At 44.9% G+C, this 27,870-nt stretch overlaps 1 protein-coding gene across 6 annotated transcripts in view; it reads left to right on the plus strand.

Annotated features, from left to right (window-relative positions):
• OSBPL8 (oxysterol binding protein like 8) overlaps positions 1 to 27,870 on the plus strand; it is a 1,077,846-nt gene that overhangs the window by 785,362 nt on the left and 264,614 nt on the right. For all 6 annotated transcript variants that reach the window (XM_078678323.1, XM_078678342.1, XM_078678332.1 and 3 more), the window contains 2 exons: positions 2,960 to 3,037; positions 20,358 to 20,459. In XM_078678323.1, coding sequence (XP_078534449.1) covers positions 2,960 to 3,037; positions 20,358 to 20,459 — 180 coding nt within the window. The remainder of the gene's footprint in view (positions 1 to 2,959; positions 3,038 to 20,357; positions 20,460 to 27,870) is intronic.

Raw genomic sequence — 27,870 nt, forward strand, 5'->3', positions numbered from 1 at the left:
CCTTGCCAAGTCCCCGGGCATGACTCTTCATTAGCACCTTGACGCTCTTGGTCATATGTGCGATCTCTAAATCTTTTTCATTTCATACCTGTGTCTTAATGTGTAAAATCACTAAGTTAGTAATGGCAACAGGACCTCATTTTTGAGGCACCTTTTCTAATTTTGTATTGTAGATGAGGGTAGCAGAAACGTTGGAACTCTGCACCGTCAATTTGTACTCTGCCTGACCCTGAAACTTTATACAGTTGCCAGTGTTTTCTCCCCCAACTCGTAGGTCAGTAACATTCTCCTCTTAACTTGCCAACAGTATTCTCCTTCACTCATGTGTTAATCCTGTGGATGGCAAATGTTTCCTGATGGCTTCATGACAGAATGTATTCTAATGACCATGTGCAAGAAAGAAAAGACCAAAGCCTAGCGCTGATGTAGTAAACAAGTACTTGTCACCTAGTAAATTGATGTACCCACATCACCAAATGAAAAATGGATCTGGCACTGGTGAGGTTAAGGCTTAGGGCATCCTTTGTTACAAGCCAGAAAAAAATGAATTTATGTAGTGCATTCCTAGCGAGGAAGGAGCACAAAGCTGTACAGTTAATGGGAAAGGCTTCTGTGTGTTGTACATTAAGACAAAGCTAGGAAAGACTAGTTGGGTGGGATGCCTCTTAAGGCTGCAACCACAAATGAACTAGATCACTGTCAATGGTGACTGAAAAGTTCACTTCTCAGTTCTGTTGTGGTTTGGAGGAGTGATGACATATGGCAATTGGAGGCATGCATGCATTGGAGTTTCATTTGTGCATATCTTAAAGGCTCATTTTCCGACTTACTTTTTTATACTTTTTTGGCTATAATCAAGCCAGTGTCTTAGCAGTCTTTGTAGTTTGGAGCTTCCTCAGCATGATAACTTTTTTGGCCATATAAAGAGGTGTGCTGATTGATAAAGCCATTGTGATGCAGTAGTGATCACCCTTTGATAGCAAAAGGGAAAGGGGTGTACTCACTGTACTTTGATTCCAGAGGAAGGCAAAATTGTGTTCCCCATCCTCCATCTAAGAGCGCTAAGCTTACTACATCACCCCCAATCATTTTGAAATGATTATAATGCGAAACGTCCTATCTCTTTGTAGCATGGGTATTATATGGCGACACTCTGTTTCAAGGATGCCTATTTCCATGTCCTCATTCATCCAGCCGACCATCACTATTACTGGTGGCAACCACCCCAAAAGTGTACACAAAATGTCTGGTGTTTGTGGCATCCCTTATACAGTGCAGTCAAATGTGTCTGTTTACTTATCTTGATGATTATTTTATAAAGGGGAGTTATCAAGTGCAATGCCTTGCTTCCATCCAGTATGCAATTTCTCTTCAGCACCCATTAAGGTTAACTGGCAATCATAAAAAAAAATCCTCTTTCATCTGTCAACTGACGCAAGCGGGAGATCAACCAAAAGGTGCTCATTCAGCAGTGGCAGCTGCTGTGAAGTAAAAGTAGGGGGGTTAGGACGGGGAAGAAAAAGAAGAAGAAAAAATACAATGGCACTTACCTGGCAGCCGCCACTTCAGTGCTCTTCTGTTCCTCTGCTCCTCTTGACTCCCGGCACTCCATGCACAAGCTCCCCGACTCCCTACATCAATCCAGACGCTGCTCCCATGCTGGTAATACGTAGCATGAGAAAAGTGCTGGGATTGGTCTGAGCAGTCTGATTTGATGCTCAGGCCATGGGAGCCTGTGTGTGTTCTCCACCTGGCTATGCACTAAAGAGGGAACTCACAACCCTTTTTGCCACAGTTGAACACGTGAAAGCCTGCTTACTGATAATATCTCCTCTATGCCCCTATTCAACCCGTTTTAAAACCTTGCTGGTATGTTGTTGTACCTTTTATCTACACAAACAATCCTAATGCCATGAGTTTTAAAATGTTTTGACTAAAAAATGATTTTCCAATTCAGTCCTTGTAACAGCACGCCTAAAAAACCTTGTTAAAAAAATATTGTCATAGTTTGTGGTGCAAATATTAGGATAACAACCAACCATTAAAATTAATCTACATTCCTGCACTCCCAAACCAGTTTTGAGAAAGAAGAATTTTACGTATTGTGCAACTTTTTTGTAGTAGTGTGAAATATCATTCTTCCTTAATCCATTGTGTATCCCTTTAAGCTTGTGCTTTCGCACAAGTCTTAACAAAACATCACATCATCTGTCCACAATGCATCACTTCCTTGGTTTTACCATACTTTCTATTTAATCTATTTTATATAGTTCATTTTGTCTTTAGGAATGTAAACTGAAAAATGCCACAACATTTGTTCATCAACACCCATCCTGCCAGACGGTTGACACATAGCTGGTCCAATGCAAAGTCATCTTATGTTTTGGATAACTACTCTAAACCTTCTGGAATTTGTAGACCCGTGCATTTAATGTGCTAATGACAAGGGGCAGTTTAAAGCTATGTAAAAAAGTTAAGAAGACTTGTGCTTGAATTGTTTACATTGAAGTTTGGGGTTGAGGGATCCTGGGTTAATCCATATTTTTCTCACCCACTATTTAATCAACTCTGATGCACATGCCACCCTCTGACTAATCTGCCGTCCACGCAGAAACATAGCCCCATTGTAGGGGGTGTTTCATATAGGAGAGAGAAACACGAAACTGATTGTGGGAGAACCTCGGGCAGTGGTCAAATTGCATTGGTGCTCTTTATTTTACTTACTTACTTACTTACCACGGATGGTTAAATGCTCTGTACTGTATTAAGTTGTTGTTAACGCACAATTTGTAGACAAGACTCCAAGGATGCAGAGTACTTGTAGTTGGTGTCTTATTAAATTGTGCTTGTAGACTTCCCCAACACCAGGTGAGTGCTACATTATTGTAGCTCCCTGTTTTGTAAATGTTGAATGTGAATAGTTCTTAATCTCATATCTCTGATTTCTTTATCATTTCAGTCTGAATCAAAACTTTACAATGGCTCTGATAAGGACTTATCCGCCTCAAGCAAGCTCACAAAAAAGGAATCTCTCAAGGTAAGTCAGTTTGAAAAATAATTAAGACACCTGTAAAAAATGTATAATTGCCAGATAAAAATAAATCTATAACATGATTTACTGCGGAAGTTGTCAGTAGTGTGAATTCCTTGAAAGGCATAGCTAATTGTATGCAACTGATTACTAAATTAGTAAAAATGTTAACATTCCATAAGGAAAACAGATATAGGTGTTGGGTCATTGCAGTCAGTCTATTTCTAACAAAAGTGTAGATGCCTGCTGCTTTATCCAGTCTGAACTGGTCCTTGCAGATACTTCTCCAACATTGGGTCCTTTATATATTCACATGCTTAAATCATTACCCATCCCCAGGGTGGGAATCCCCGGTCCACTAAAATAGCAGTAGCCAGTGTAAAAATATACAAAATATAGTATGTAATGCCAAAAGGCCATAGGCCTGAAACACAGTATGTTATCCACCTCATTTGAAAGAACCCAAACTTCAGCCAAGGAGGTGGAAGCTTAAGCACTCCTTCTCACCCTAGAGGCCACCATAGCTCAGATTTCAATTGCACGTCCTGTGTGAGGGAGTCCCCTGTCAGAGCAGTGAACCTGAAATTGTTTTCATTGTTAGTCTGCTGTGGATTTGAACCACCCCTTACTTCACCTGTACTGTACTGAGTTGTTTTTAGGCAAAGATTGTTTCAAATCTGGACCAGGGAGATCTTTGAACTGACGAGCAACTGTCCCCATGGCTGACCAGGAGAAGAAATCTCATTTTAAAACCTGTTTTTCTTGTGGCAGCATGAGGATTTACACAGATGATCACACTCTGTCAGCGGATTCCAAGATTTGTAATTCTTTCTCCACCAAGACTCTTAAGAACATAGGAAGGAGACTGGCATTATTTCTGATGAATAAAATGTTTCTTCCCTCTAAAGGAGATGCACCATCTTCAGGGGGTAATTACGTGAGAAGTCCTACAGTGAATATGTGTGTCAGCAGGAGTAAAAGTCTGGAAGTATTCAAATGGTTTTAAGACAAAAACCACCTGGATATTACAGAGAGCCAGATGCCAATAGCCTTCTTATCAACATTGCAACAAATGATGGGTACTATTATGAAATTATTACCCTGGCAGCCTTCTAATAATACTAATATGGGGTTACCTTCTGTTCCCATCCTCCTGCCTCCTCAACCTGCACCTTTACCCATTTCACTGCTAGATAGCCATCTCCACTACCTCAGACGCAACGGGATTGGTCCATGGAGAAAACATGGATGATGTTTACTGTAATTGTTCTACCTATTCTGGTGTAGAAGGAAGGGAAGGTGAGCTAAACCCAGATGGTAATGGAAGAGATGATGGAAGAGATGTTATTGTCCCAAGTGAAAACGATGGGTCAATTCCACAAGATGCTATAGATGTTATCTCTAAATTTCATTCGTTGATTGGAAGAGCTGCCAAGAAATTCAACCTACCAATAACCTCTGCAGATCAACTGTTTTCTATAAGACTTAAAAGAGAAACTTCAGAAATGCGTTAAATCCATACCATTGTACCCATTACACAGCTGGATCCTCCCCCTCTCAAACTTTTACCCGAGCGGGTTGACATTGGCATGGGCACTCCGAACTAGGAAAACTATGCCTAATGCAACACCTCCTTCCTAGAAAACAACGTGGAACAGAGATTAGCTACCTGAATATACAACCACAATCAACCAGTCAGGGGGGGTGGCCCAGCCCAGCCTTGGCCAGCCCCGGACGGCCCGCCCTTTGCCCGGCGTCCCGCTCGGCGGGGGAAAAGTCAGATTAATAGGATATGTGACAGGCCGTGGGCGGGGCTAGCAGGGGGCGCCGGCAAGCAGTAGAACGCCATGCCGGGACTCCTGGTCAAGCGAGTCCCTGCAGCGCTCCTCCCCTACAGATGATAGTCTCGGCCCCGGTACACACAAGTTCCACTGCGGCCCCTCCTCAAGGTCAAGCGCCGCAAAGCGGCACCCGCGAAGCGGGTGTGGCGAGTCTTGGCGGCAACACAGGGCAGGGCAGGGCAAGTCAGCACAAAGGATTACAGCATCCAGCCACCTCCAGGTGAGTCCTCTCTAGTGCGACCATACCTATTCCAGAAGGTATGAAATTATGAAGGCACCTGCAATGGTTCCAGCTGTGATACCTCGTCTGGAAAAGAAATACAGAGCCCCGGGTTCAGCTCTGGTTTGCTTCTCTGGTCATAATAGACCGGATTCTGTAATTGCTTCAGCAGCTCAGAGAAGGACCAAGACCCCATTAACACCAACTGGTCCACCAGATAAGGATAGCAAACGTATTATTGGTCTGAGTCGGAGAATTCTTCTTTGGCAGCAGCCTCAATTAAGACAGTCAATGCCCTGACAATTCTAGGTCATTACGATCGTTAGATGTGGCATGCCATAGTTCCATTTCTGGATATTATCCCTCAGGATAAGAGGGAAACTGTGAGAGCTATCCTAAATGAAGGATCATTAACCTCTTCCTTCTTTTATTGACGAGGTAATGGATGCTTCAAAGACAGATTTTTGCCAGTTGGCATTAGCGACTGTACTAAGAAGGCAAGGCAGGTTAAAATCCACAGCCTTCCATACTGATGTTAAATCTAAAATCTTACACATGCCTTTTGATGGGCTCACTCATTTTGGTAAACATTTTGATGAAGCTTTGCAAGGTCTTAAAACAGACACTGATATAGCAAAGATGTTGGGACTATCTCAGTATCGCTGATTTGGGGCATCTACTTTATCAAAGCTCATGGAGATCACAAAATTTCAGAGCAGGATTCAACCAGCCCTTGTTATCCTCAAAGACAGTCTGGATACAATCAAGGATACTCCTTTAATTGAAACCAAAGGCAAACTTATGGGGGGTCTCACAAGCACTACGAACCAATGATAATACGTAGAGAGCCTTACACCCAGGTTGCCCCCCCATTTTCCACGTGTTCCTCCGAAGTTGTGGGTGATGTCTCTTTCTGCTCCCGCATGGTCGAATATACCATCTGAAAAATGTTTTTTGCTAATTATCCAGTGAGGCCATACGTTTGAGTTCATCCAGAGACCCCCAGTTCGTCCACCAAGAAAGGAACATCATCTTTATTTGAAGGACCTACAAATGGAATTTCTCATGCTTCTTTCTAAGGGAGCTATATAAATTGTCCCCTAGTCACAAAGCAATCAAGGCTTCGATTCTAGGTTCTTCTTAATGAAAAAGAAGAGGGCGATTCTCAGCCTCCGAGAGCTGAGACGTCATTTCAGATGATGCAGGAAAGGGATTATTTGACCTTCTTGGACTTTCGGGATGCTTACTTCCACACACCCATTCATTGAAAGCACAGGAAGTCCCTTAAATTCTCAGTAGCTGGTCAACACTCGGCAGTGGTTACTCCATATGGGCGTTGACCTGCTACCTGCTGTTACTCCATATGGGCCTTGACCTGCGAGCCATTACATTCCACATATACCTTATTTAGGTATCTTCAGGCAGGCAAGACGCACTGTTCTCCTAGGTGTGGTTTGTTGCAGCAACCAGCTATGGCTTTGTATCTGGTTGGCTGGTATTTTGCTATCAGCCAGCCTGACAATGGTAGTTAAGGCTTCCCCAGTCATCGCTGTAAGGGAGCTGAGAAGCAGAGACACAGCCCTATCGGTCTCGGATGGAGTGCTCTGTTCACCTGTCTCAGCCAGTACTTTACTGTTATAAACAGCATGAGAGCAGTACTTTCATTGGCAGAGAGGAGTGATGCTTAGTTTCTGCATGCCTGGCATGTTCAGCGCTTCAGTGCAGCCAGACCACATGCCCTGTGCGGGTGGATTTTGAAGAGTCGACTCGGCCACCAATAAAAAAGATGATCCCTGAGGTAAGATTATTTTTGTCAATTATACATACACTAGGCCATTGTGTGTTTGTGAATGGTTGTTTGCACTAGTGCTGTGAAAACACTGTACACCTGCCAGTATGCGTGTGACTTCAGGCAGCATCGTATGTGCAGTTCCCCCAGACTGACCAGCAGGTATTCAATTTTCAAGCGAAACGAGCCGACAAACCAGACAGGCTCTGTGCTTGCATTCTTTTCTACCGTCAACCACAGTTCCCTTTTCTTGGTTTAAAGTCTTGCATAATGATATTTCTAAATTGAGTAGTTCTGTCGTTGCCAAAAGACAGCTGCCTCAAAACACAATCTTGAGTACTCCGATATTTCAGCCAGTCAAAGGTTTAAACTGTGTATTTTTTTTTTATCAAATAAGACAACGTACTTTGCATCTTCAAATTTTTTATTTTACTACAGGGAAATTAATTCTGGAAGAGGAGACACCCATTTCTCTTGATGGAATACTCTCCCTATTCTCACCCAGGAAACACACTTTCTGTTTTTCCTTGACAAAAGTCACTTTCTGTGCATTGCTAGGGTAGAAAACTACATGCACATTATTTAGGAGTGCCCACAAACACATCTATTGGTGACTGTCCACCAACTTTGCTGATGGACTCACCTGCAAAAGCCCACCACCTTCCACCAACGGTTAAATTGTAAGTGCACAAATTCCAAATGAGTAGAGGAATTTCCCATCCATGCTGTGGGCATAAAATTAAGCCTAAACCAGGTATGGAATTTTGCTCCTGCATATGCTGTTTTTCATTGACCTAAGTTTAGGTTAGATGTGCATAACTGCAGTGCTTTATGAACCAGCCCAGGGAATGCTGGTGGCTTTTCATGTTTTATTTGGAATAGGCGTTGCATAAAGTGAAAGATACCCAGAGTTCCCCTCTCGGCTTTTTGGAGGGCACCTCACTCATTAGGTTACTAAATCTTGCACAAAGATGGAAACAATCATTTCCTTTTCATCGTGGCACACTAGACATAAAATATTTTAAAGTACTGACTGTGCCAAAAACTTTGAGTATTTGGAAACAAAAATGCACACATGATTCATGCACTTAAAATCCCTTTGGAGAAGCCCTACCAGTTAGCATAACAGTCCAGCGAGATGAATATGGAAAGAGAAATCTTTCTGCTGCCTGCCATGCTTGGTCACTCTACAGCATGATGTCCCTGTATGTGAAGAGGGTAGGTTTGAATGAGTGTCCATGTGTACAATTTAGTCATATTGATGCATGGCTGCGAGTCTCACATCCTTTTAATGCCAACGATATAGAAGAGTTTCTGGAATGAAGCTGCACACATGCAGCCAAATGTATAGACAAAGGGGGAAATAAAGCTTGTCTCGTTTTTACAACGTTTACACTTTTATTTTTACCAGTCCTCTCCAGTCACACATTGTAGCATGACTCCCTGCAAGGCCTGGCCTCTCTGTACACAAAGACTGCAGCTTGCACAAGCATCTTTAGCTTCTACCCGATCTGAAAAGTTGTCCTCACTTTCTAATGGAAAATTGATGGCTTTCATTTTATGCCCCGCCACATTCAAATTTTACCCGCCGCCACCGTCAACTCTACCAGTACAAGGTGCTCCCTTTTCGGCTCAAATCAGCACTGAGAACATTCACCAAATGTCTTGTTCCAGTTGCTGCTTTTCTCAGGAGAGAGGGTCACCAGGTGTTCCTATACCTGGATGACTGGCTAGTCAAAGCGCCATCCAGTGAACAAGTAAAATTATCCACAAATGCTTGTTCAATCCTTTCCGGAGATTAGGCCTCACTTTGAACAGGGAGAAATCTCCATCAGTACCCCAAACAAAGATCCAGTTTCTGGGAGCAGTACTAGGCACTCAGTTGGGGAAACCACTTTCCATCGGCAGAAAGCATAAGTAATAGACCATCTCCAAGACTACTGCTGGAAAGCAATCCATTTAAATGAGTAAAACAAGTCCCTAATGGGAATAATGGCATCATGTATAGGTCCCATTCTGTTTTGCAGGCTTCGTATGAGACCTGTTCAGCATGAACTGGATTCGCAATGGAAACCGGCGAAAGGCTCATGGAAAGATATGGTCTGTCTCCCAAGGTGCTTTAAACATACTCTGATCTGGTGGATATTTCCATAAAACCTAACGGAAGGTCCCTCTTTCCTACCAGTAACAGAAATGTTGTTAATCACCAAAGATGCATCCATGAGCTTTCAACAAGCCTTTGGCCAGATGCAGAGAAGAAGCTCCGCATCAATGTGTTGGAACTCCACGTCATAAGACTGGGTTTACAAGGGTTTCTTCCCCGTTTGGCAAGTTGGAGGGTCCTAGTCAGAACAGATAACACAACATCCACATTACATATAGCCAATCAAGGAGGAATGTCATTCAGGATCCTTTCAGTGAAGTTCAGCTGCTGTGGAACTGGGCCATTTGCCATAGGATAGACATTGTTGTGGAACATATGTCAGACTGCCAGAACGATCAGGTGGATGCGCTCAGCGGCAAATGACCGATTGTCATGAGTTGGAATTAGAACAGAAATACGTGGATTGCCTCTTCAATCAATGGGTTCACCCCTCAATCGATCTGTTTGCCCCTACGGTTTTGGTATCCAGGGACGATGGAGATGCATCCCAGGATATTGTCCAGACATCAAGAAGAGATTCTTCACCACAGTCCTATGTCTCTGATCTTGACTGCATTGTACCTGACCACCTAGAATTGGCCATCTGGATTTCCCACAAGAGTGTAAACAGATTCTGTGCCAGGCTTGTGCTCGAGCCTCTAATAAGACTTGCAACACTAAGTGGGAGCATTTCTGTGTCTGGTGCAGGAATAATGGTCCTCACCTGCTTCGCTTCAAATAAAGCCTTCTCAGAACCTGTCATAGTGGTTAGGTTTAGCCAAAGTGGTCGCAAATATGCTTCAGTCGGGGTTCATCTGGCTACAATCTCCAGTTTTAGAAGTACTGACAGTTGGACAGCTGCTCTGTTTTCCCAAAGGATCATTAAACAATTTATGAAAGGTCTCTTACAAACTTTTCCACCTCTTTGGCATCCTCCGGTTCCATGGGAACTTAATAAAGTCCTCAGTCAGCTAATGTTCCCTCCTTTCAAACCTATACATAGAGCGGATTTAAATGTCTTTAATGGAAGACCGCACTACTGCAAGCTCTGACATCCGGTAGAAGAGTGGTAGAGATTCAGGATTTCACAATCGGAGAACCTTTTCTTCGGTTCACTTTGGACCGAGTGATACTCAGAACCAATCCTAAAGTCATTCGAAGGTGCCTGCTGACTTGCATTTGAATGAGCTTGTTATTCTTAAGTTCTTCTTTCTAAATCCATCTTTACCAGCAGAAATATCTTTACTCTCCAGACTTCTGTAGATGTCTCAAGTTCTATATAGACAACCATTGACATTTACACATCAGGCCAGCAACTTGTCATTTTCACCACCACAGAAAAGACCAACCCCTGTCCAAATAGGGTATAGCACATTGACTCATCTTGTATTGCCTTCTGTCATGCCAAAGCCAATCATCCTCTTCAGGAGAGAGTGAGGGTGCATTCCACCAGGGGCATGACTTCAACTACAGCACTCTATGCGTGGGTGCCTTTGAGAGATTTGTTGTGCAGCATCCTGGAGCAGCAGGCATACGTTATACGAAGCATTACTACCTAGATGTGGACACAGGAGCTGACGCAGCAGTGTAACAGGCAATCTGAGAAACCTCTTTAACTAAAGGGGAGCCATCTTCCCGCTTTGTTGTATTTCATTAGGTGTACTGCTTGCTATTCCTGTTCAACCATGTGAATATATAAAAGATCAAATGTTGGAGATGAAATGTGTGTGAAAGTTATAGTTACCATAGGGCACGATTTATAGTTTCTTGAGATAAGTATAACTGCTAAGTTCGAGGCATGTGGGCTGCTAAATTCATATCTAGTGCATAGATCGCCGCCTAGTGTTGGGTCCGGATGATTGCACATTGTTGTCCTGGAAGAGTCTTCGAAGTATCACGAGATAGGTGGCTCCTCCCCTGGACTACAGTGCGCATGGGCATCGACTCCATCCCCAGATTGTTTTTTTCCGCCATTGGGTTCGGATGTGGTTCTCGACGTCTCCGTGTCGGAACCGATAAACTTGTTTTTAAGGCCAAAAGGCCTTCATTACCAGCGTCGGTATTGTTTGCGCACGGTCTCGAGCGTCGTCCGACTCTCGGAGCCGGAAATCAACGGAGTCAAGTTACTCTTCAGACATCGAGGCCCTCTCGTCGCAGCAAGACCCGACAACCTTACCATGGAGCGGAGCCCATTTAAATACTGCCCCATCTGTGGTTCCAAATATCCACACATCGATGTGCATCCGGTCTGTAACAAATGCCTGTCACCGGACCACAACGAAGACAACTGTATGGCCTGCTCTCAATTCAGGTCAAAGAAGACGCTCAAGCATCGGCGCGCGGCGCGCCTCGAGGCCCAGCGAGCGGCACCGGCACCCGACGACATATTCGACGACCCCGCGGTGGAAGGCAGTAGCCATCATCTCCAAATTTCGCCTCCGACGACGGAGGTCCAGTCCGATGCCGAGGAACACGTCGAAGGGCATGGCCAGGACACTGAATACGTCGAGGAGGTAGGGGACGACGAAGAAGTTTATGGGGCCACGGAAGATAGCTCAGAGGAGGAGCTATGCCCCGAAGTCTACATGGTTCAGGCTCAGGTCACGGGATCGCCACTCGGCCTTACCCACGACCCCGCACCGCTATCCCCGGCCCCGCCTTCTCGCCCCGGCCACGGACACTCAAGCGGAGCCGCCATTAACCGTATCGAAACCGAAACCGAAACCTTCGGTCTCTACGGCACCTAAGATGGCCGACGTCCAGCCGAAATCGAAACCGAAACACACGGCTTCGACAAAAGACAAAATGGCCGACGTCCAGGCAAAATCGAAAACGAAACTACCGGACGCGACAACACCAAAGACGGACGACGTCCGGCAAACGGTTTCGAAACCGGCTCCTTCATCGGCTCCGTCCACCTCCGGGCCACAGAAGTCGAAGAAGGCTGTCGAGACGGCAGCGCCACACAAGGTGCACAAGGACTCGTCCTCCAAGAAGGCCGTCCATCAAGAGTCTGCCTCTGTTGCTCCGGCACGGTCGTCGAAGTCGGTGCACACGCCTTCAGACGCTCCTACGGCGCAGCCAACTAAACGCCCAGTCGAACAAAAGTCGACTACAAGCCACGAACCGAAGGCCGCAGGCACTACGCATCGGCACAAGGATGTCGACTCTGCAGCATCGGCGTCGGCGCAAAAGTCTACCAAGGACCCGCGCCACAATGCGGCTGAAGATTCGTCGACGCAAATACCGTCGACACCGAGGGATTCCGACGCCACCGGACACCGGCCGTCGCCTGCCACACCCTCCGCCTCCTTCACTGCGCAGGTCACCGACTCCCTGAAACGGATTCGGGAAAAAGCTTTGTCCACGACGGCTCCCACGCCGTCGGCTCCAAAGGAGGTGGACGCTCCTCAGAAGTCATCAGCCAAGCTGCTTTACACTCTTCCACCAAAGGTGCCACCAAAGGCGTTTGCACCTAGATCGGTGCCACAGACTTCGGCTCCTTCGGCGCTTCAGGCCTCAGTTGCCCAATCAGAGCATTACATCGATGCCCACACGGGGAAACTGACCATTTACAAAAGAAAGATCACTTCTCAACCACTGGAATCATATGTTATTCCACTGAAGAAAAAGAGGACAGCACTGGACAGTCCTGCCCTTATTGAGCCCATTCTTCCACCACCAAGAAGGAGTCCATCACCTTCCCCATACCAATCAGGGGGAGAGGATGATGAGGAAGACGACCAATACAATTTCCCAGTGGACAATGACCCTGATGTTCAGCAGGACACATATGACGACACTGGGGACCTAGGTGGACAGCAGGTGGTACAAGATCCACAAGGTTTTGGGGCACGTACATCTCCAACTGAGGATTCTGCAGCATTTAATGCTTTAATCGAACGGGCAGCAGCAAATCATGATGTAGACATGCATGCTGACCCGGTGGAGGAAGACTTTTTGTTTAACACTTTCTCTGTCTCAGAAAGAACTGTTAAAATACTTCCTATGCTCAAAGGTGTCCTTAGACATGCACCAGAGATCTTTAAGGAACCTTCCAGGGCAAGAGTGGTGAACCCATGTATCGAGAAAAAATACAGGCCAGCACCTGGAGATCCTGCATATATTCGAGGACAGTTGCCTCTGGACTCGTTGGTGGTCGCCAATGCCCGCAAGAGGGCAAACTCCCAAACTACGGGTGAAGCTCCTCCCCCTGACAAGGAGTCGAAAGTGCTTGAGGCATCCGGCAAGAGGGTGGCTGCGCAGGCTGCCAATGTATGGCGTATAGCAAACACACAGGCACTATTGGCGCGTTACGATAGGGCGCATTACGACACCCTAGAACAGCTCCTTCAACATCTACCTGATGAGTATAAAGAAGCAGCCGAAATGCTCATACAAGAGGGGAAGCTTATATCAAACGCTGCAATAAAGTGTGCGCTTGATGTGGCAGACACGGCGGCTAGGGGGATTAACACTAGCGTCATGCTAAGACGACAAGCTTGGCTTCGTATATCTGGATTTAAGCCTGACATCCAAACTACAATCCTCAACCAGCCCGTCAATCCTGACAGACTGTTTGGCCCAGATGTAGACACCACACATGAAAAGATTAAAAAGGACAACGAGACTGCTAAGTCCATGGGGGCACTTCAGTCCCAACAATTCAGAGGTAACACTTTTCGTCGCTCAGGAGCGTGTGGTGTTACCAGAGGACACTTGGGTCAACAATCACAATTTACAAAGGGTGGTGCACAATCCTCCTACCCCAAGCAAGGTAGAGGGGGTTACAGAGGTAACAGTGCCAAGGGCAGAGGCAGAGGGAACAACAACTCCCGTTCCTCTGCCGCCAATAAACAGTGACTCTCTGTCACTGCCCCCCGACCATCCAACACCTGTCGGGGGAGACTCTAGCAGTTCCTGCCAGTCTGGACATCCATCACCACAGACAGGTGGGTGAGAAAACTGATCCAATACGGTTATTGTTTGGAGTTAACATCCACTCCTCCCAACATTCCACCAAGACACCGTCCTATGTCGGCAGAGCACTTGCACTTATTGCAGCAGGAGGTCTTGGTAATGCTGCAAAAGGGCGCAATAGAGCTCGTACCAACGGAGGAGGAAGGCACAGGGGTCTATTCCCTGTACTTCCTCATCCCAAAAAAGGACGGATCCCTCAGACCTATTCTGGATCTACGCCCCCTCAACATGTATATACTGTCAGAACACTTTCACATGCTGACACTGCAACAAATTCTTCCCCTGCTAAACCAAGGGGACTTCCTGGCAACCTTGGACCTCAAGGATGCTTACTTTCACATCCCACTCCACCCATCCCACAGAAAGTACCTCAGGTTCACCATTCAAAACAAACACTATCAGTTCAAAGTCCTACCCTTCGGGGTGACTACTGCCCCCAGAGTGTTTACAAAGTGTCTGGCGACAGTAGCGGCGCACCTCAGACGGCAGAACATACATGTCTACCCCTACATAGACGACTGGCTTGTTCAAGCGAAGTCGGAAATACAATGCGCCGCTGGCATGTCCCACACTATTCACCTCCTTCACAGTCTGGGATTCTCGCTAAACTACCCAAAGTCGCACCTTCAACCGGCCCACGTGCGGCAGTATCTAGGCGCGACAATAAACACCCTGACTGCTATGGCTCAGCCAAACCCAGCCAGGATCAACAGCATCCAGTCACTAATCCAACGGTTCAGACCGCAACACTCCCTACCAGCGAGAGTGTTCATGCAGTTGATAGGCGTGATGGCCTCCTGCATTTTCATAGTCCCGCACGCGAGGTTGCACATGCGTCCTCTCCAAGAATGCTTGGCAAATCAGTGGACACAGGCTCGGGGACAACTGACTGACCTAGTGTTGGTGACCGGTCGGGCATACAACTCTCTGCATTGGTGGAATCCACACAACCTTTGCAAGGGACGACTGTTCCAAGAGCCGGTGCCACAGATTATCCTGACGACGGACGCTTCTCTCCAAGGATGGGGAGCTCATGTGCTCCACTACACTGTGCAGGGACTGTGGTCCACTCAACAACAGAAGTTGCACATCAACTACCTAGAATTGATGGCAATCTTCATGGCGCTAAAGTCCTTCAAGGTACATTTGTGCAACAAAGTCGTGTTGATCCGGACGGACAACATGCCAGCCATGTACTACATCCAAAAGCAAGGAGGTACTCACTCACCACAGCTGTCTCATCTGGCTCAGAGCATGTGGAAGTGGGCCATTCAGAGGAACATTTTCCTCATGGCAGAACACCTCCCCGGCAAGGACAATCAGATGGCGGATCTGCTCAGCAGGTACAGCCATCAAATGCACGAGTGGGAGATTCATCCATCAGTGCTCCACCCGTACTTCCAGCAGTGGGGTCATCCACAGATAGACCTGTTTGCCACAAGGGAAAACGCAAAATGCCAAAGCTTTGCCGCCAGGTTCCCTCATCCGCAATCGCAGGGGAATGCGATATGGATGAACTGGTCAGGCAAATTTGCGTACGCTTTTCCCCCAGCGCCTCTCATTCCGCTGGTGGCAAGAAAGCTAAAGCAACACTCGATGACTCTCATCCTAGTTGCTCCAACATGGGCACGCCAACCGTGGTACACCACGTTTCTAGAACTTTCCGTGGTACCGCATCAAAGGCTGCATCTCACACCCAGCCTCCTGACGCAGAGCCATGGCGACATTCAGCATCCAGATCCACAACAGCTCAATCTGGCGATCTGGCTCCTGAGGTCTTAGAATTTGGCTACCTCAACCTGCCTCCTGAATGCATGGACATCATCCGTGAGGCAAGGAAGCCCACGACCAGAGCTTGCTATGCTGCAAAATGGAAGCGGTTTGTCATTTACTGTACAGACAACAATATCAACCCGCTAGATGCATCCATTCCTAACATCATCTGCTATTTGTTACATCTTTACAAATGCAATCTGGCGTACGCTTCCATTCGGATACATTTATCCGCCATAGCGGCTTACCTCCAGAATCGGCAGCACCTCTCTGTTTTCAGAGGGCCTGCCATTAAAGCCTTCCTAGAGGGACTGAAACGAGTCATTCCTCCTAGAACTCCACCAGCTCCTGTGTGGAACCTCAATGTGGTCCTCACTAGGCTGATGGGCCCACCTTTCGAGCCACTGCACTCATGCGAAATTCAATTTCTAACAGGGAAAGTGGCTTTTCTCATTGCTATCACGTCGCTCAGGCGTGTTAGTGAGCTGCAAGCGCTCACAGTCCAAGAGCCATTCATCCAAATACACTCTAACAGGGTAGTGCTCCGTACTAACCCCAAATTCCTTCCAAAGGTGGTGTCACAGTTTCATATCAACCAAACTATTGACCTGCCTGCTTTTTTCCAAAACCCGCAAACGGTAGCAGAAAGAATGCTTCATACATTAGACGTTAGGAGGGCGCTAATGTACTACATTGACAGGACACAACCCTTTAGGAAGACACAACAACTTTTTGTTGCCTTCTCAGCACAACACAAAGGCAACCCCATTTCCAAAGCAGGAATAGCCAGATGGATTGTTAAATGCATTCAAATCTGTTATCAAAAGGCTAAACACACTTTAACAATACCCCCAAGGGCGCACTCTACACGCAAATTGGGGGCCTCCGTGGCTTTCCTGGGGAACATTCCTTTAGAAGACATTTGTAGAGCAGCCACATGGTCTACACCACACACATTTACCAAGCATTATTGCGTAGATGTGCATTCCAAACAGCAAGCAGCTGTAGGACAGGCTGTTCTCAAGACACTTTTTCAAGCTTCTGCAGCTGGCACGGGCAACCGCCCTTAATGGAGGGACTGCTGTGTATTCTATGCACTAGATATGAATTTAGCAGCCCACATGCCTCGAACTGAATATGCTACTTACCAGTATGCATCTGTTCTTGGCATGTAGGGCTGCTAACATTCATATCGCCCGCCCTCCTCCCCGGTGCCCGTAGCGGCTGCAGACACTCTCTTGCATTCATCATTAGCATGGACATCCTGTACACTGTTTCACTCCATCTCTGCCACAATGGCTAAAAACAATCTGGGGATGGAGTCGATGCCCATGCGCACTGTAGTCCAGGGGAGGAGCCACCTATTTCGTGATACTTCGAAGACTCTTCCAGGACAACAATGTGCAATCATCCGGACCCAACACTAGGCGGCGATCTATGCACTAGATATGAATGTTAGCAGCCCTACATGCCAAGAACAGATGCATACTGGTAAGTAGCATATTCAATTTCTATGGTTTGTGTGTGTAAAATCTGAACCTAACTATATTGTCCCTGTAACCTTGTGCGACTATATATATATATATATATATATATATATATATATATATATATATATATATATATATATATATATATATATATATATATATATATATATATATATATATATATATATAATACACACACAATGTTGAAAAAGCAACCAAACACGATTGGATGGAGTTTTTTGCCATATTTGGCGCACTAGCGGCCTCGTCTGATTCACGATTCACGGCACCACTGGTGTTAAGGGAGTACACTAGCACCCACTAATCCCTAAAGGCATATCATTTTTTTGCTCCCGTGGCAGTCACCAATTATAGTTAAGACCATGTTTCTAAAGGCAAAGCTTTTTTGATTGCTTATAACTTTGGCTCAGTTAGACAAATCTTCACAAAACTTCATAGAAAGTTGATTCTCCTCATCTCCTTCCTTGAACGATTCAGAGTGATCCATCAAGCCAGGATGTAGTGGCAGCCATTGTAGAACTATCCTGAAGAATGATTAAACAAACATATATATTCACAGAAAACAACAATGGCTAAAGGGGTCTCCCCATTTGTAAATAGCTACCTCGGGATAGGGTCTCTGGGGCCACAACAGTAGTTTGGGGGGTAGGGGCAAGGGGGAGAGGTTTGTACAGTGGGAGGCCATTCCTTTTATACTGGGTCAGTGGCACCAATATAATAAAATTGCTGTTTTTGGCCTTTATTCTAGGACAGGGTACTAAGTCCCCGAGACCTAAGATGACTAGCAGCACATATTTTTAGATGTGGTGGCAGCCAATCAGTTCTTATATGGAGCAGGACAATATATTAAATTATTTTTTAACCTTAATTTCTTCAAAATTACTAAATGGATTTACACCAAATTACAAAAATTATGCTTTCTGGACCAAGATCTAGCTTTCTAGTAAAAGTCTCTTCAGCAGTTTTTGCGGTATCACTGTTTAATTTCCCTATGGAAAAATTAATGGGTAAATTAGGTTGTTGGACGGCCTTCCCTTTTTTCTTAGCCCCCATTTGAGGGATCACCCTGAAACTTTCCAGGCAGAACCAGAGGTGGATGAGAATTATTTCTGTTTTAAAGTTTTGTGAAGGTGAGTCAAATGGTGCTATATAGGAGAGCCATTTAGCATGTTCTATCCTGCAAGGCCTCCTAATCTGAGCCCTCTCGACAGAGGGTGGAAGGGACACTGCTGTGATTTCTATTCTAAAAGTGAGTAATCTGTGGTTAGAAGTATCCAAAGAACAAGTTACATACCTTAGGTAACACTCTTTCTGATAGATACTTTAACTGCAGATTCCTACAAGCACTCCTACCGCTCGTTTGTGTGGAGTGGGCTCAAGAACATCATATTAAGTTTCTGAGTTAGAATTTGAAACATTGTCACCTGCAGTTTGTTCAGAATTGTCAGCATCTGATGGTTCAGAGGTACGAAAATGGATAAACTAATGTTCGTGTGTAGGAATAGCAATTCTATGCAGCTATGCTTCATTGCATACCAGGCAGTAGGAACTCACCACAGAGCCTTAGTGCACCACCTAGTAGCACGCGGGGAGCATTGCTGAAAACATCTCCAAATTCAGGCAGTCACCTGGTAATAATCTAAACATGAAGAGTCTGCTGTGAGAATATCCACCAAAAAGAGCATTACCATAGGTAAGTAACTTGTCCATCAGATTTCTATGTGCATGCTACCATAATTTGTCACCTCACGGCATGTCCTCAAATGGTAAAAAATTACACAACTGTGGCGTGCGCCCTTGAGGGATGTGCCTGTCTCTGGATGAGTCCAGGAATTATGCTACAGAAGACGAAACGTACTGCTTGATTGTTGGTGAAACTTGACAATGTTGCACCGAGACATTACTTAGTTTGACCTTGCTCAGTGGTAATGCTGCTCTTTATGGCTTCATAAATTCCTGTACTTATTCTGAGTTCAACAGTAGTATTAGTCCAATGGTTTATTGAGTGCTTGAAGAATTCATCTTCTTGTAATGACATATGGATTTAAATCCTGCTGCCTTAAAGACTGTTCAGCATCTAAGTTCGAGTCATACGTAAGGTCTGCACCACATATCTCCTTCTTAGCCATATCTGAATGTAAAGTAACTGAAATGCACCGTGCAACATTCTCCATTGGTTTTTATTATACCGAGCTACTGATATAGAATGTCTGTAAATCGTTGTACAGAGATCCACTTTTATAGTGGAACTTAGTTAACACAGAAGTGTGCCACCCGAAGAATGTAAGATTAAAGAAATGTGAACGGGTATTACACAGAGAAATGATCCCTCCTTGTCGAACTAAACCGAGTACTTTTTTCAGGAAGAGTACCTTCAGAAGTAGCAGATGAGATCGTGGGTCAGGATGAATGCTCGGGGGTAGCATTAAAAATGTGTCCCAGAAATACTAGAAAATGGATGGAAAAAACACTGCTGTCAATGGTGCAAAACATAGTAAAAGCAGTAAAGAATGATATACATGTAATACGTTAAATTCAAAGTTATAGACCCATGCAGAGATGGGGGCGGGAGAGGAATTAAAGAAATTGGGATTGCCATAATCTATATCACTCTTAACAATAGCTTCTTATATCTTCATGCTGGTTAATGAGTCCTGATTCATACCCTGTCGCCTTTTCATATTAAGATTGCTTTGATTGGCAATGGCTATTTTATGCATATGGATTGAAGACAAAAGCAGGAGTGCCCCTAAGACGGTGCTCTGCCAAATTCTACAACAAAAACGAATGAAATAGAATGGCTCCTTCTGAAGAATGGAGCTTTTCCCGTATTTAGTGTTGTCTATCATAGGTAGAAAATGTCAATTTACATATCCAACCCCACTGTCCTTGAAAATACGCAAATATAGTCCGAATTCAATGTGTAATTTACTATTGGTAACCTACATTCCCCCAAACCTTTCTCCCCTCACATTTCCAGTGCCACATTCATTGAAATATCTTCTGTTCAGCTTTGCCGTTGTTCTACGGAATTGACATTCACTGCTTGTCTGGATTGTGTTTTTGTAGGTTCAAAAGAAAAACTACAGGGAAGAGAAGAAGCGAGCCACAAAGGAATTGCTCAGCACAATCACAGACCCATCCGTTATTGTTATGGCCGATTGGCTGAAGGTGAGCCTTGCACGGGAGGTCTGGGTGGAGGCTTTCGCTCCTGACTGCTGTTTACTAATTCGAGTGCAACCCTTGGGGTTCTCGTGGGTGCTTGTGTTTTTTCCTAAAGGCAGGTCGCTTATTAGTTGCATCCCAGTGCTTATTAAGGTTTGAGTCCTCGGAGAATTGGTGCTTGTTTTGCTCGGCAGTATACTAGGCCTCATCTGTTTTCTATGTATAGGAGTCCACTGAAATGCCTATTAATATATAGGGTTGTTTGTTCCAATTTTACTCGTGCTCTCTTATTGTGTAGGTGTGTACGTTGTGTGCCAAATCATAATTATTCCGGTTTATATTAAAGAAAAAAAAAGGTTTTGGAAATGCATACTTGAAAGGCCATTGAAAGGTTTGAGACTATGCACAAGACCGAAGTCCAACAATAGTGTTAATGTACATAGAACCCCCAGATCGACTAGTAGGGTTTTTTTATTATCAAAATCATGTCTTTTGTTTTTATAGCTCATACTTTCGGTTTGTTTAGCACAGCGTAAAAAATGTTTATTGAAAGCTGTAAGAAGGATGCTGTGTTTTACTATTTGGTAGTTTGTGCAGTAAAATAAACACTTTAAGTGTATTTGCTTTTGATATATTTTGTTTGTTAGTCAGGCGGATAGGCTTTTCTGTCGAACTGTGTTCTTTTTATGATGAGTTTTTTTTAAAGGTAGCGTTGTTATTCAATATGTTAATAGGTAAAATGTCATTCCTGCATGGTATGCACGTGCATCAAGCTATAAAAATGATATAAGACCAAATAAGTCACCGTTTGTGCAGGTCAGATATGCAATTTTGCGGCCTGTCGTTGCATTCTCAACAGCAGACACGGAGAATGAGTGGTTTGCAAAAGCCACCACATCTCCCAGATCGCATCATTACGCTAGTCCTGTTACCCATTCTGTTTTTGGGTTTCACCTGCCGAAGGCTGCGCTCTGCGCAGCTCTTCAGCGCAGGTGAAATCCTATGTCGTCAATAAGGACTCCTGGAACGTCCCCCGGCTCTCATTGGTTAGCTCCATAAATGGAGGCTAGCCATTGAGTGCCGGATCTGTCCGTCAAGGCCGGACCAGATTCGGGGGCGTTCCCGAGATTTTTTCCCAGGGCGGAGTTACGTTTTTTCCCGTTCCCTCCCCTTTCACTGAAAGTGAATTCAGATGCGCTGTCCATTCCCGCCCCCTCTGCTGCTGTCCTGCCTTGTGTCCCTCCTCCCGCCGTCCCCCCTCCCCCCTCCTCGCTGTCCCCCCTCCTCGCTGTCCTGTTATGGCCCGATCGAGTGGCCACCTCAACCCGGCATTGCCCCGTGTTCTCACCGCTGCGGCCCGGGGGCCTGAAAGTGATCAGAAGCTGAAGCGAGAGAAACGAAGGGGCCGCGACCTGATTGGTCCTCTGTTTACAGGAGGCGCGCTCTGATTGGCCGTTTGCAGTAGGCCTGTCCCGAGAGCCGCGCTCTCATTCGATGCCTTGCCCGCAGAAGCTGGGCGTGTATGGAGGCTCGCAGAGCCGCGACCGGATTGGGCCGCAGCAGTGGAGCCGCCCCAGCGAGGATCCGGAAGCCGAGTCAGCCGTTCGACCCCGTCCTCGCCGAGGGAATCTCCGAAGTGCCGGGTAATCACCGCCGGGTCCGGGGAGAAGAGGAAGAGTGATGGCAGCTGGACTGCAGGGCCCCCGTGAGCGGAGGGAGCCCTGCGGCGAGAGGAGCGGCCTTCAGAAGCGAGCGGAGGGGGCGCGAAGCACATTGCCGGTGCCTGCCCCCTCCCACCCCCCTGAGGCTCCCCGACTGGAGGGAGAGCCCCGAGTGAAGACAGAGCCGCCGTCCGGTGAGTGAGCCGACGAAAGGGAGGGGCGCCGGGAGACATGACAACTTCCTGCAACCCATGAGCATCTATCACAAACCATGCTTAGGTGTGCATGTTTGAAAAACTTCATTGGGTCATCATGGCTCCTGCTCAAGAGACTATTGGGGGATGGAGGATGGGCCTCTCTGTGAATGGATGTGCAGGGGCTGGCCCTATAAAGTCTCACAAAGCACCCCTTGCAGGCATCCTTAGACTGGTGAGCCTTCTTTTACTCCCACACTCAGGCCACAGACAGGAGCATTGCTCTGGGTCCCCCCTTCTGATTCCAAATGCCCTCCAGTCTTATCGTTTCCCACCAGAGGGACAAATACACGATGCCCTTCACTTTAGCTGTGCCCAGGAACCCTTACTCGCCCACACTAATGGTAAAGGAAGGGAACTGAAACCCTAATAGGTGCCGCTCAGCATGCCTGCCTCATTAGTAACACAGCTGCCAGCATACAGTGAATATCAAACCCTTTAAGCACAGATTTCTTACATTTTTGTCACAGCTTTCCTGTTCATTCCACTCCAACAACCTCAAGAATCATCAGACAACCTGTGGCCCCAGTTTACCCATCACCACCTATCATGGTTAGCATAAGGACCGTTCAATAGTGGGCCTATAATGCACTTTCTGTATGATTTTAATGTTTGGCAATATATGGGGAGATAAAGCCAAATGTACAAATATGGTTTTCATCTGTATTGTGGCAGACATGTTAATAAATTCTCTTTGTGTGAAGGAGGTCATGGGCCTACATAGTTCCTAAATGGAACTTATGCTATGTGGATGGTCACCTATATCAGTACGTGACTGTAAAAAAGACTTTGCAGTGAATCGATTGTAGGGGCCTGATCAGAACAGGATCTGGGAAGATGTCTTCTGGCATCCAGGGATCTTCACCTGGCAGAACAGCTGAGTTTGGCCTCTGCACAGCTGGGAAGGCCTGGGAGAGTTTAGGTACTGGACTCAATAAACCACTTTCCTGCCCAGATGGAGGCTCTGAAAGTACTTGGCCAATATGGTTATAGAAGTATCTGGAGGCTGCATACACTCATCAGCGACTAATAAAAGAAGAAATCCACACTGCGCAACATTGGTTGCCACATTTTACAGCTGGGTGGCCACACAACACTGACATAAAGGGTCAAACTCATGCTGTGAGATATAACTATCTTTCACGCTACTTAATCGGCATGTGCCTTGTGCAGGGTTGAGTTCTTCTAATAAACTTACTTGATAAGTGCTTTTGCACTTTGGTGTGACAGAAAGTTTACAATTCAGAGGCCAAGCGGTCGTAGCTCAAACTTTAATCAGTGATAGCCCTGTTGAATAACTACACCACCTTCCAAACAAAGTGTGCATTCTCCGTTAACTTCACTCTTAAATGCCTGATCTCACCCACATGTGTTCCCATACCTGGCGTGTCACGTAGTTTGATGCTTACTTCCCTCCATATTGAAAAACGGTAGATGTTTCAGCACCCAGGCTAATATGCTGCATTCCTAAATACATATAACGTCCCAAAGGTGAAACCGATGCATTGCAAATGCTTGTTAAACTCGTTTTGGGCTTGCAGTTGTTGTAAATCTGTCATTCGCACGTGTAATGTATTTTATGTGGCTTGCAGATTTTGAAATCTGAGATGTGTGTATTATTAGATGAATCCAAAGGAATAGCCATTTATAAATGTCACCAGAAATCGGAGATGGGTTTGATTGCTTATTATACATGTTACAAGTCATGTATGCTTTTATATTGCAAGTATATTTTGGTCCAGCTGCAATCAAATACATCTGGTTGGGGTTTAGAGAAAGCGTTAACTGGTGCGTAAGAAACCTATTTCTCTGTAGAAAAGAAGGGTTTGCAGCTGCTCTCTACAGCAGTCACCGATTGCAGGTCAATGTTTAACTGTTGAAGGCAGTGATTTGACTGGACAGTGTGTTTTGATGCTTTCATGGTCAACGCTTTCAATATCTGTATTGTCTGGTCCCATGATTGCAACTTAATGTTCTGAGCTTCCTTTTGCATGAAATCCATGATTCACAGGAATGATTCCCTTTGTAAAACTGATTAGTTTTTAATTGATAGTTATTAGATTGCCAATGTGTAATATGAAGTTTTAAACAGCCGATTTTTGTGCAGGAACTGCTGCCTAGCATATTCTCTAGATTTTCCCAGGAAAAAACGTCGGGTGAATGAATGCGGAAGTGATGTAGAAAATTGCAGTGCTACAGTGAAGGCTAGCTTCCATGACATGAAGGCTTTCAGTGTACTTTTCATGACATCAGGCATGACTTCATAGTTGGAGTCACAAACGACAATGTCGGTGACATCACATGTGACAGCTGCCACAATCGGGAACTAGATGTCCTCACAGTTTAAAGAGGTGAAAGTCTTCAGTTTGAATTAATAGATGGTTTTATAGAGATGCTTTTAAACCTAAAAACAACAGTGCATTGTCAGCAATTGGATGTCACCTTAGGGAATCTAGAGAAAGCACAGGCGACATGCATTCTAGTTGTAAGGCTTTAACGAAATGCCCTCACTGAGAATGAAAAGAAAAGATGCTTTAATGACTATTCAAGTAAAGGGTCACGATAGTAACTAAATGCAATTGTACCACTGGAGTACCACCGGCAAAATCTTGATTTCCCAGCAGAGATTATATACAGCAGCAAAGCCTCATTTCCTTGTCAGCGGACGTTGTGGAAAAAGTGCATTTACTTTTGGTTTTATTGTTCTCCTAGATTTTCTAATATTTGGGGCCACCAGTTAATCAATAATAATGTTTTAAGTCAGGATTCATGCAAGGGAACACTATAAATGCATAGCTTACCGCCATTGGGTCGGATACGTGGCTGTCCACTTTTTGATCATGTTTTAAAAACGTTTTTGTTCTGATTTTAGTTTTGAAGCGTACATAAGCAATACAATGGACATCATGTAATAACAGCACAGGATAGATTCATCCAAAGTTTGATCTTACAATTGCAATCAGTAAGACTCTACTTACAAATGATTGCAATGTGGACAAATTAAAAAGCAAGAAAAAACATATTTACCTGTATAAAACATTGACAAGCCTGGCTTGATGGAATGAGGACTGATCACTAAGGGGGATCTGGGATCTTCCAGTAAATGCAGGTATCCTTATAGGGACTTCAGTCAGGTGCATAAGTTGGAGAATAGCACAATGCGCTCATTGTAACAGGGTGTGTTCCTTGAATGCTCTGGGGGGTGGAGGGGCATGGTGTCCTCTCAAAGGAGTCCTGTGTCATCCACTGCGCCTTCTTTAAAATAAATTATCAGCTTGTCTACTGAGGTAGCAAGTTGGGTAAATGTGCAGTCCCTTTGCCTCTTATCTGCACAAAAGTGCTTCTACTAAAGCCCAAAGAACCACTGTATCATGACCTTGGAATAAACTCGGTAAGGAAGAGACCTTCCATTGCATTGTAGTTGAGCGTCTGGCTTGGAGGAGGGACAGGTCTAGGAATCTGTTCACAAACCTTCCTCAGCTTTTGGATAATAACCATCACATCTTTTCAGCTGAAGTTTCTTCTGGAACTGAATACTTTTTTCATTGTTAGTTATTGATGCAATTAACTGCAATGCCCCTCTCTTAACAATAGTCAGTCCAGCGACACCTTTTTCACAATACCTTTGCACCCTAAAGCACTAAACAAGAGGGCCTGATTTGGTCATGCCTACTTTGCCTGCCCGATGGGAATGGGTGCAGTAAACCAAGCTGATTGACACCTAATCAAGGAAAGTCCACTGCGTTGATAAAAAAAAACACCTTCTTCTTCCCAGATTTGGTTTAATTCTGTTCAGTAGTTGTTCCTGGAAGACTTCATATAGCATTTTGAACGGGAACTACAGTGTCCTGTAAGTTAATCAAACCGTGCCAAAGTTATTAGCAATAACAAATGCTATTTTCCTATGGAGTAACTAACTTATCCTTAAAAACAAAGTCTGTGTTGCAGTAGCTTTCATTTTCAAGTGTGACCAATGGCATAACTGTAGTAAAGTTTTGTGGACTTTTCCATATTAGAACTCCATGTTTTGTACCTGCAATGGTAGGGAAGAATGCTAGCGAACGTACTTGAGCAAACAGTTGTGGCTCAGGCGGACAGCTGGTGGTATGTATTAAATTTACCTCTTATCCATCGTTGGTGTTGTCTTTTCAGTAGCGACAAGTTGCCACCAGCGGATCCACTTCCCCTGCCTTTATCCAGCTGCTGTTTGTGGCTTATTGGATAATAGTCTGGCTTCAGACTTAGACCAGCCGAAGTGCAAGTTAAAGAGTGCACAGATTGTGGATTGAAACTATTGGGCTGTGGTATCTACATAGTCTAAAACAGTGTGGAGCTTCTTGGTCCTGTCAGCTCGGCATCTAAAAAAGGAATAAGGAAGAAGGCCGGTCCAGGCACAATTATCATTCGCATGTCATTGTGCAGTCTTCCATTGCGGTTAGTCAAACCAGGCAAGGTGCTTCCGTCACAAGCATTATGCATATACGCTAGCGCCAGCGCTATCTTGTATTTACCTTCTTGTTACTACTGACAAGGTTTTCTGTCAAGTATGGCTTGTGACTGTCATACATGCTTTCAGCTTGGATGTCTGTTGCAGTCATAAACTGCATGTGTGGTGAGCCTAGTTCTGTAGATCATAGTGGAGTGGCAGAGGATATCAATGATACTGATCTGGTTTGTATGGTGAACGCAAATATTATGGTGTTGACTGGAGCGTTAACTTAAAGTGAGTGGTTAGAAAGTGTGAAAGGTGATGAAGTCCTACAAAGTGTTAAAGAATTTTTGGTGAAGTTATGGCCTTGCCTGAAAGATTTAAACTTGGACTTAATCCCATTTGGAGCAGTTCCTGCAGCATTAACTATAGTTGATGCCCTTTTGAGATAATGTGAATTATTAGTGGTGCGTAGAGGGATGTGAAGCAAAATACTTTCCTTAGCACATGCAGGCCATTGTCGTATTCATGCTTTGAAGCATAGGATGAGAAGGAGATTTTGGTGGCCAGTGATAGATAAAGCAGCAGAATGTCATGTAAAAGAGTGTAGCGTGAGCATCATCAGTACTATAATGCAAGTGATTGTGCCTGCTCCTGTTACAAGTGTAGAGACTGATAATATAATGTGGTAAATGTACCCTAGATATTTGAGGGCCTTTTAGTACTTGGCTGGAACTCCCAAGTTTGATCTTGTTTTGATCAATTATTTGTCCGATTAGATATTAGGTTTGTCAAGAATGTGTTCACCCAGATAATTATTGTTTTTTTTCTTTGTTTTTTTTTTGCAAGACTTTTTTCATGGGAGGAGGTTATTTGGACGAGCTTGTGATGGAAAATGGTATTCAATAGGGGTCATTTGAGATTAGAAATTTCCTTGAGTTAACTGGAATTCCTCAAGAAAGAACTTCACTTTACCATCCTAGAAATAATGGGTTACTTGAAAAGGTTAACCAGGCTTAAAAGGATTAATTGCAATTACCTTTGGTCGGTGGGATCAATTGGAAGTCTGCGGT

The sequence above is a fragment of the Lissotriton helveticus genome, chromosome 1_1 (assembly GCF_964261635.1).
Source record: "Lissotriton helveticus chromosome 1_1, aLisHel1.1, whole genome shotgun sequence".
Classification (NCBI taxonomy): domain Eukaryota; kingdom Metazoa; phylum Chordata; class Amphibia; order Caudata; family Salamandridae; genus Lissotriton; species Lissotriton helveticus.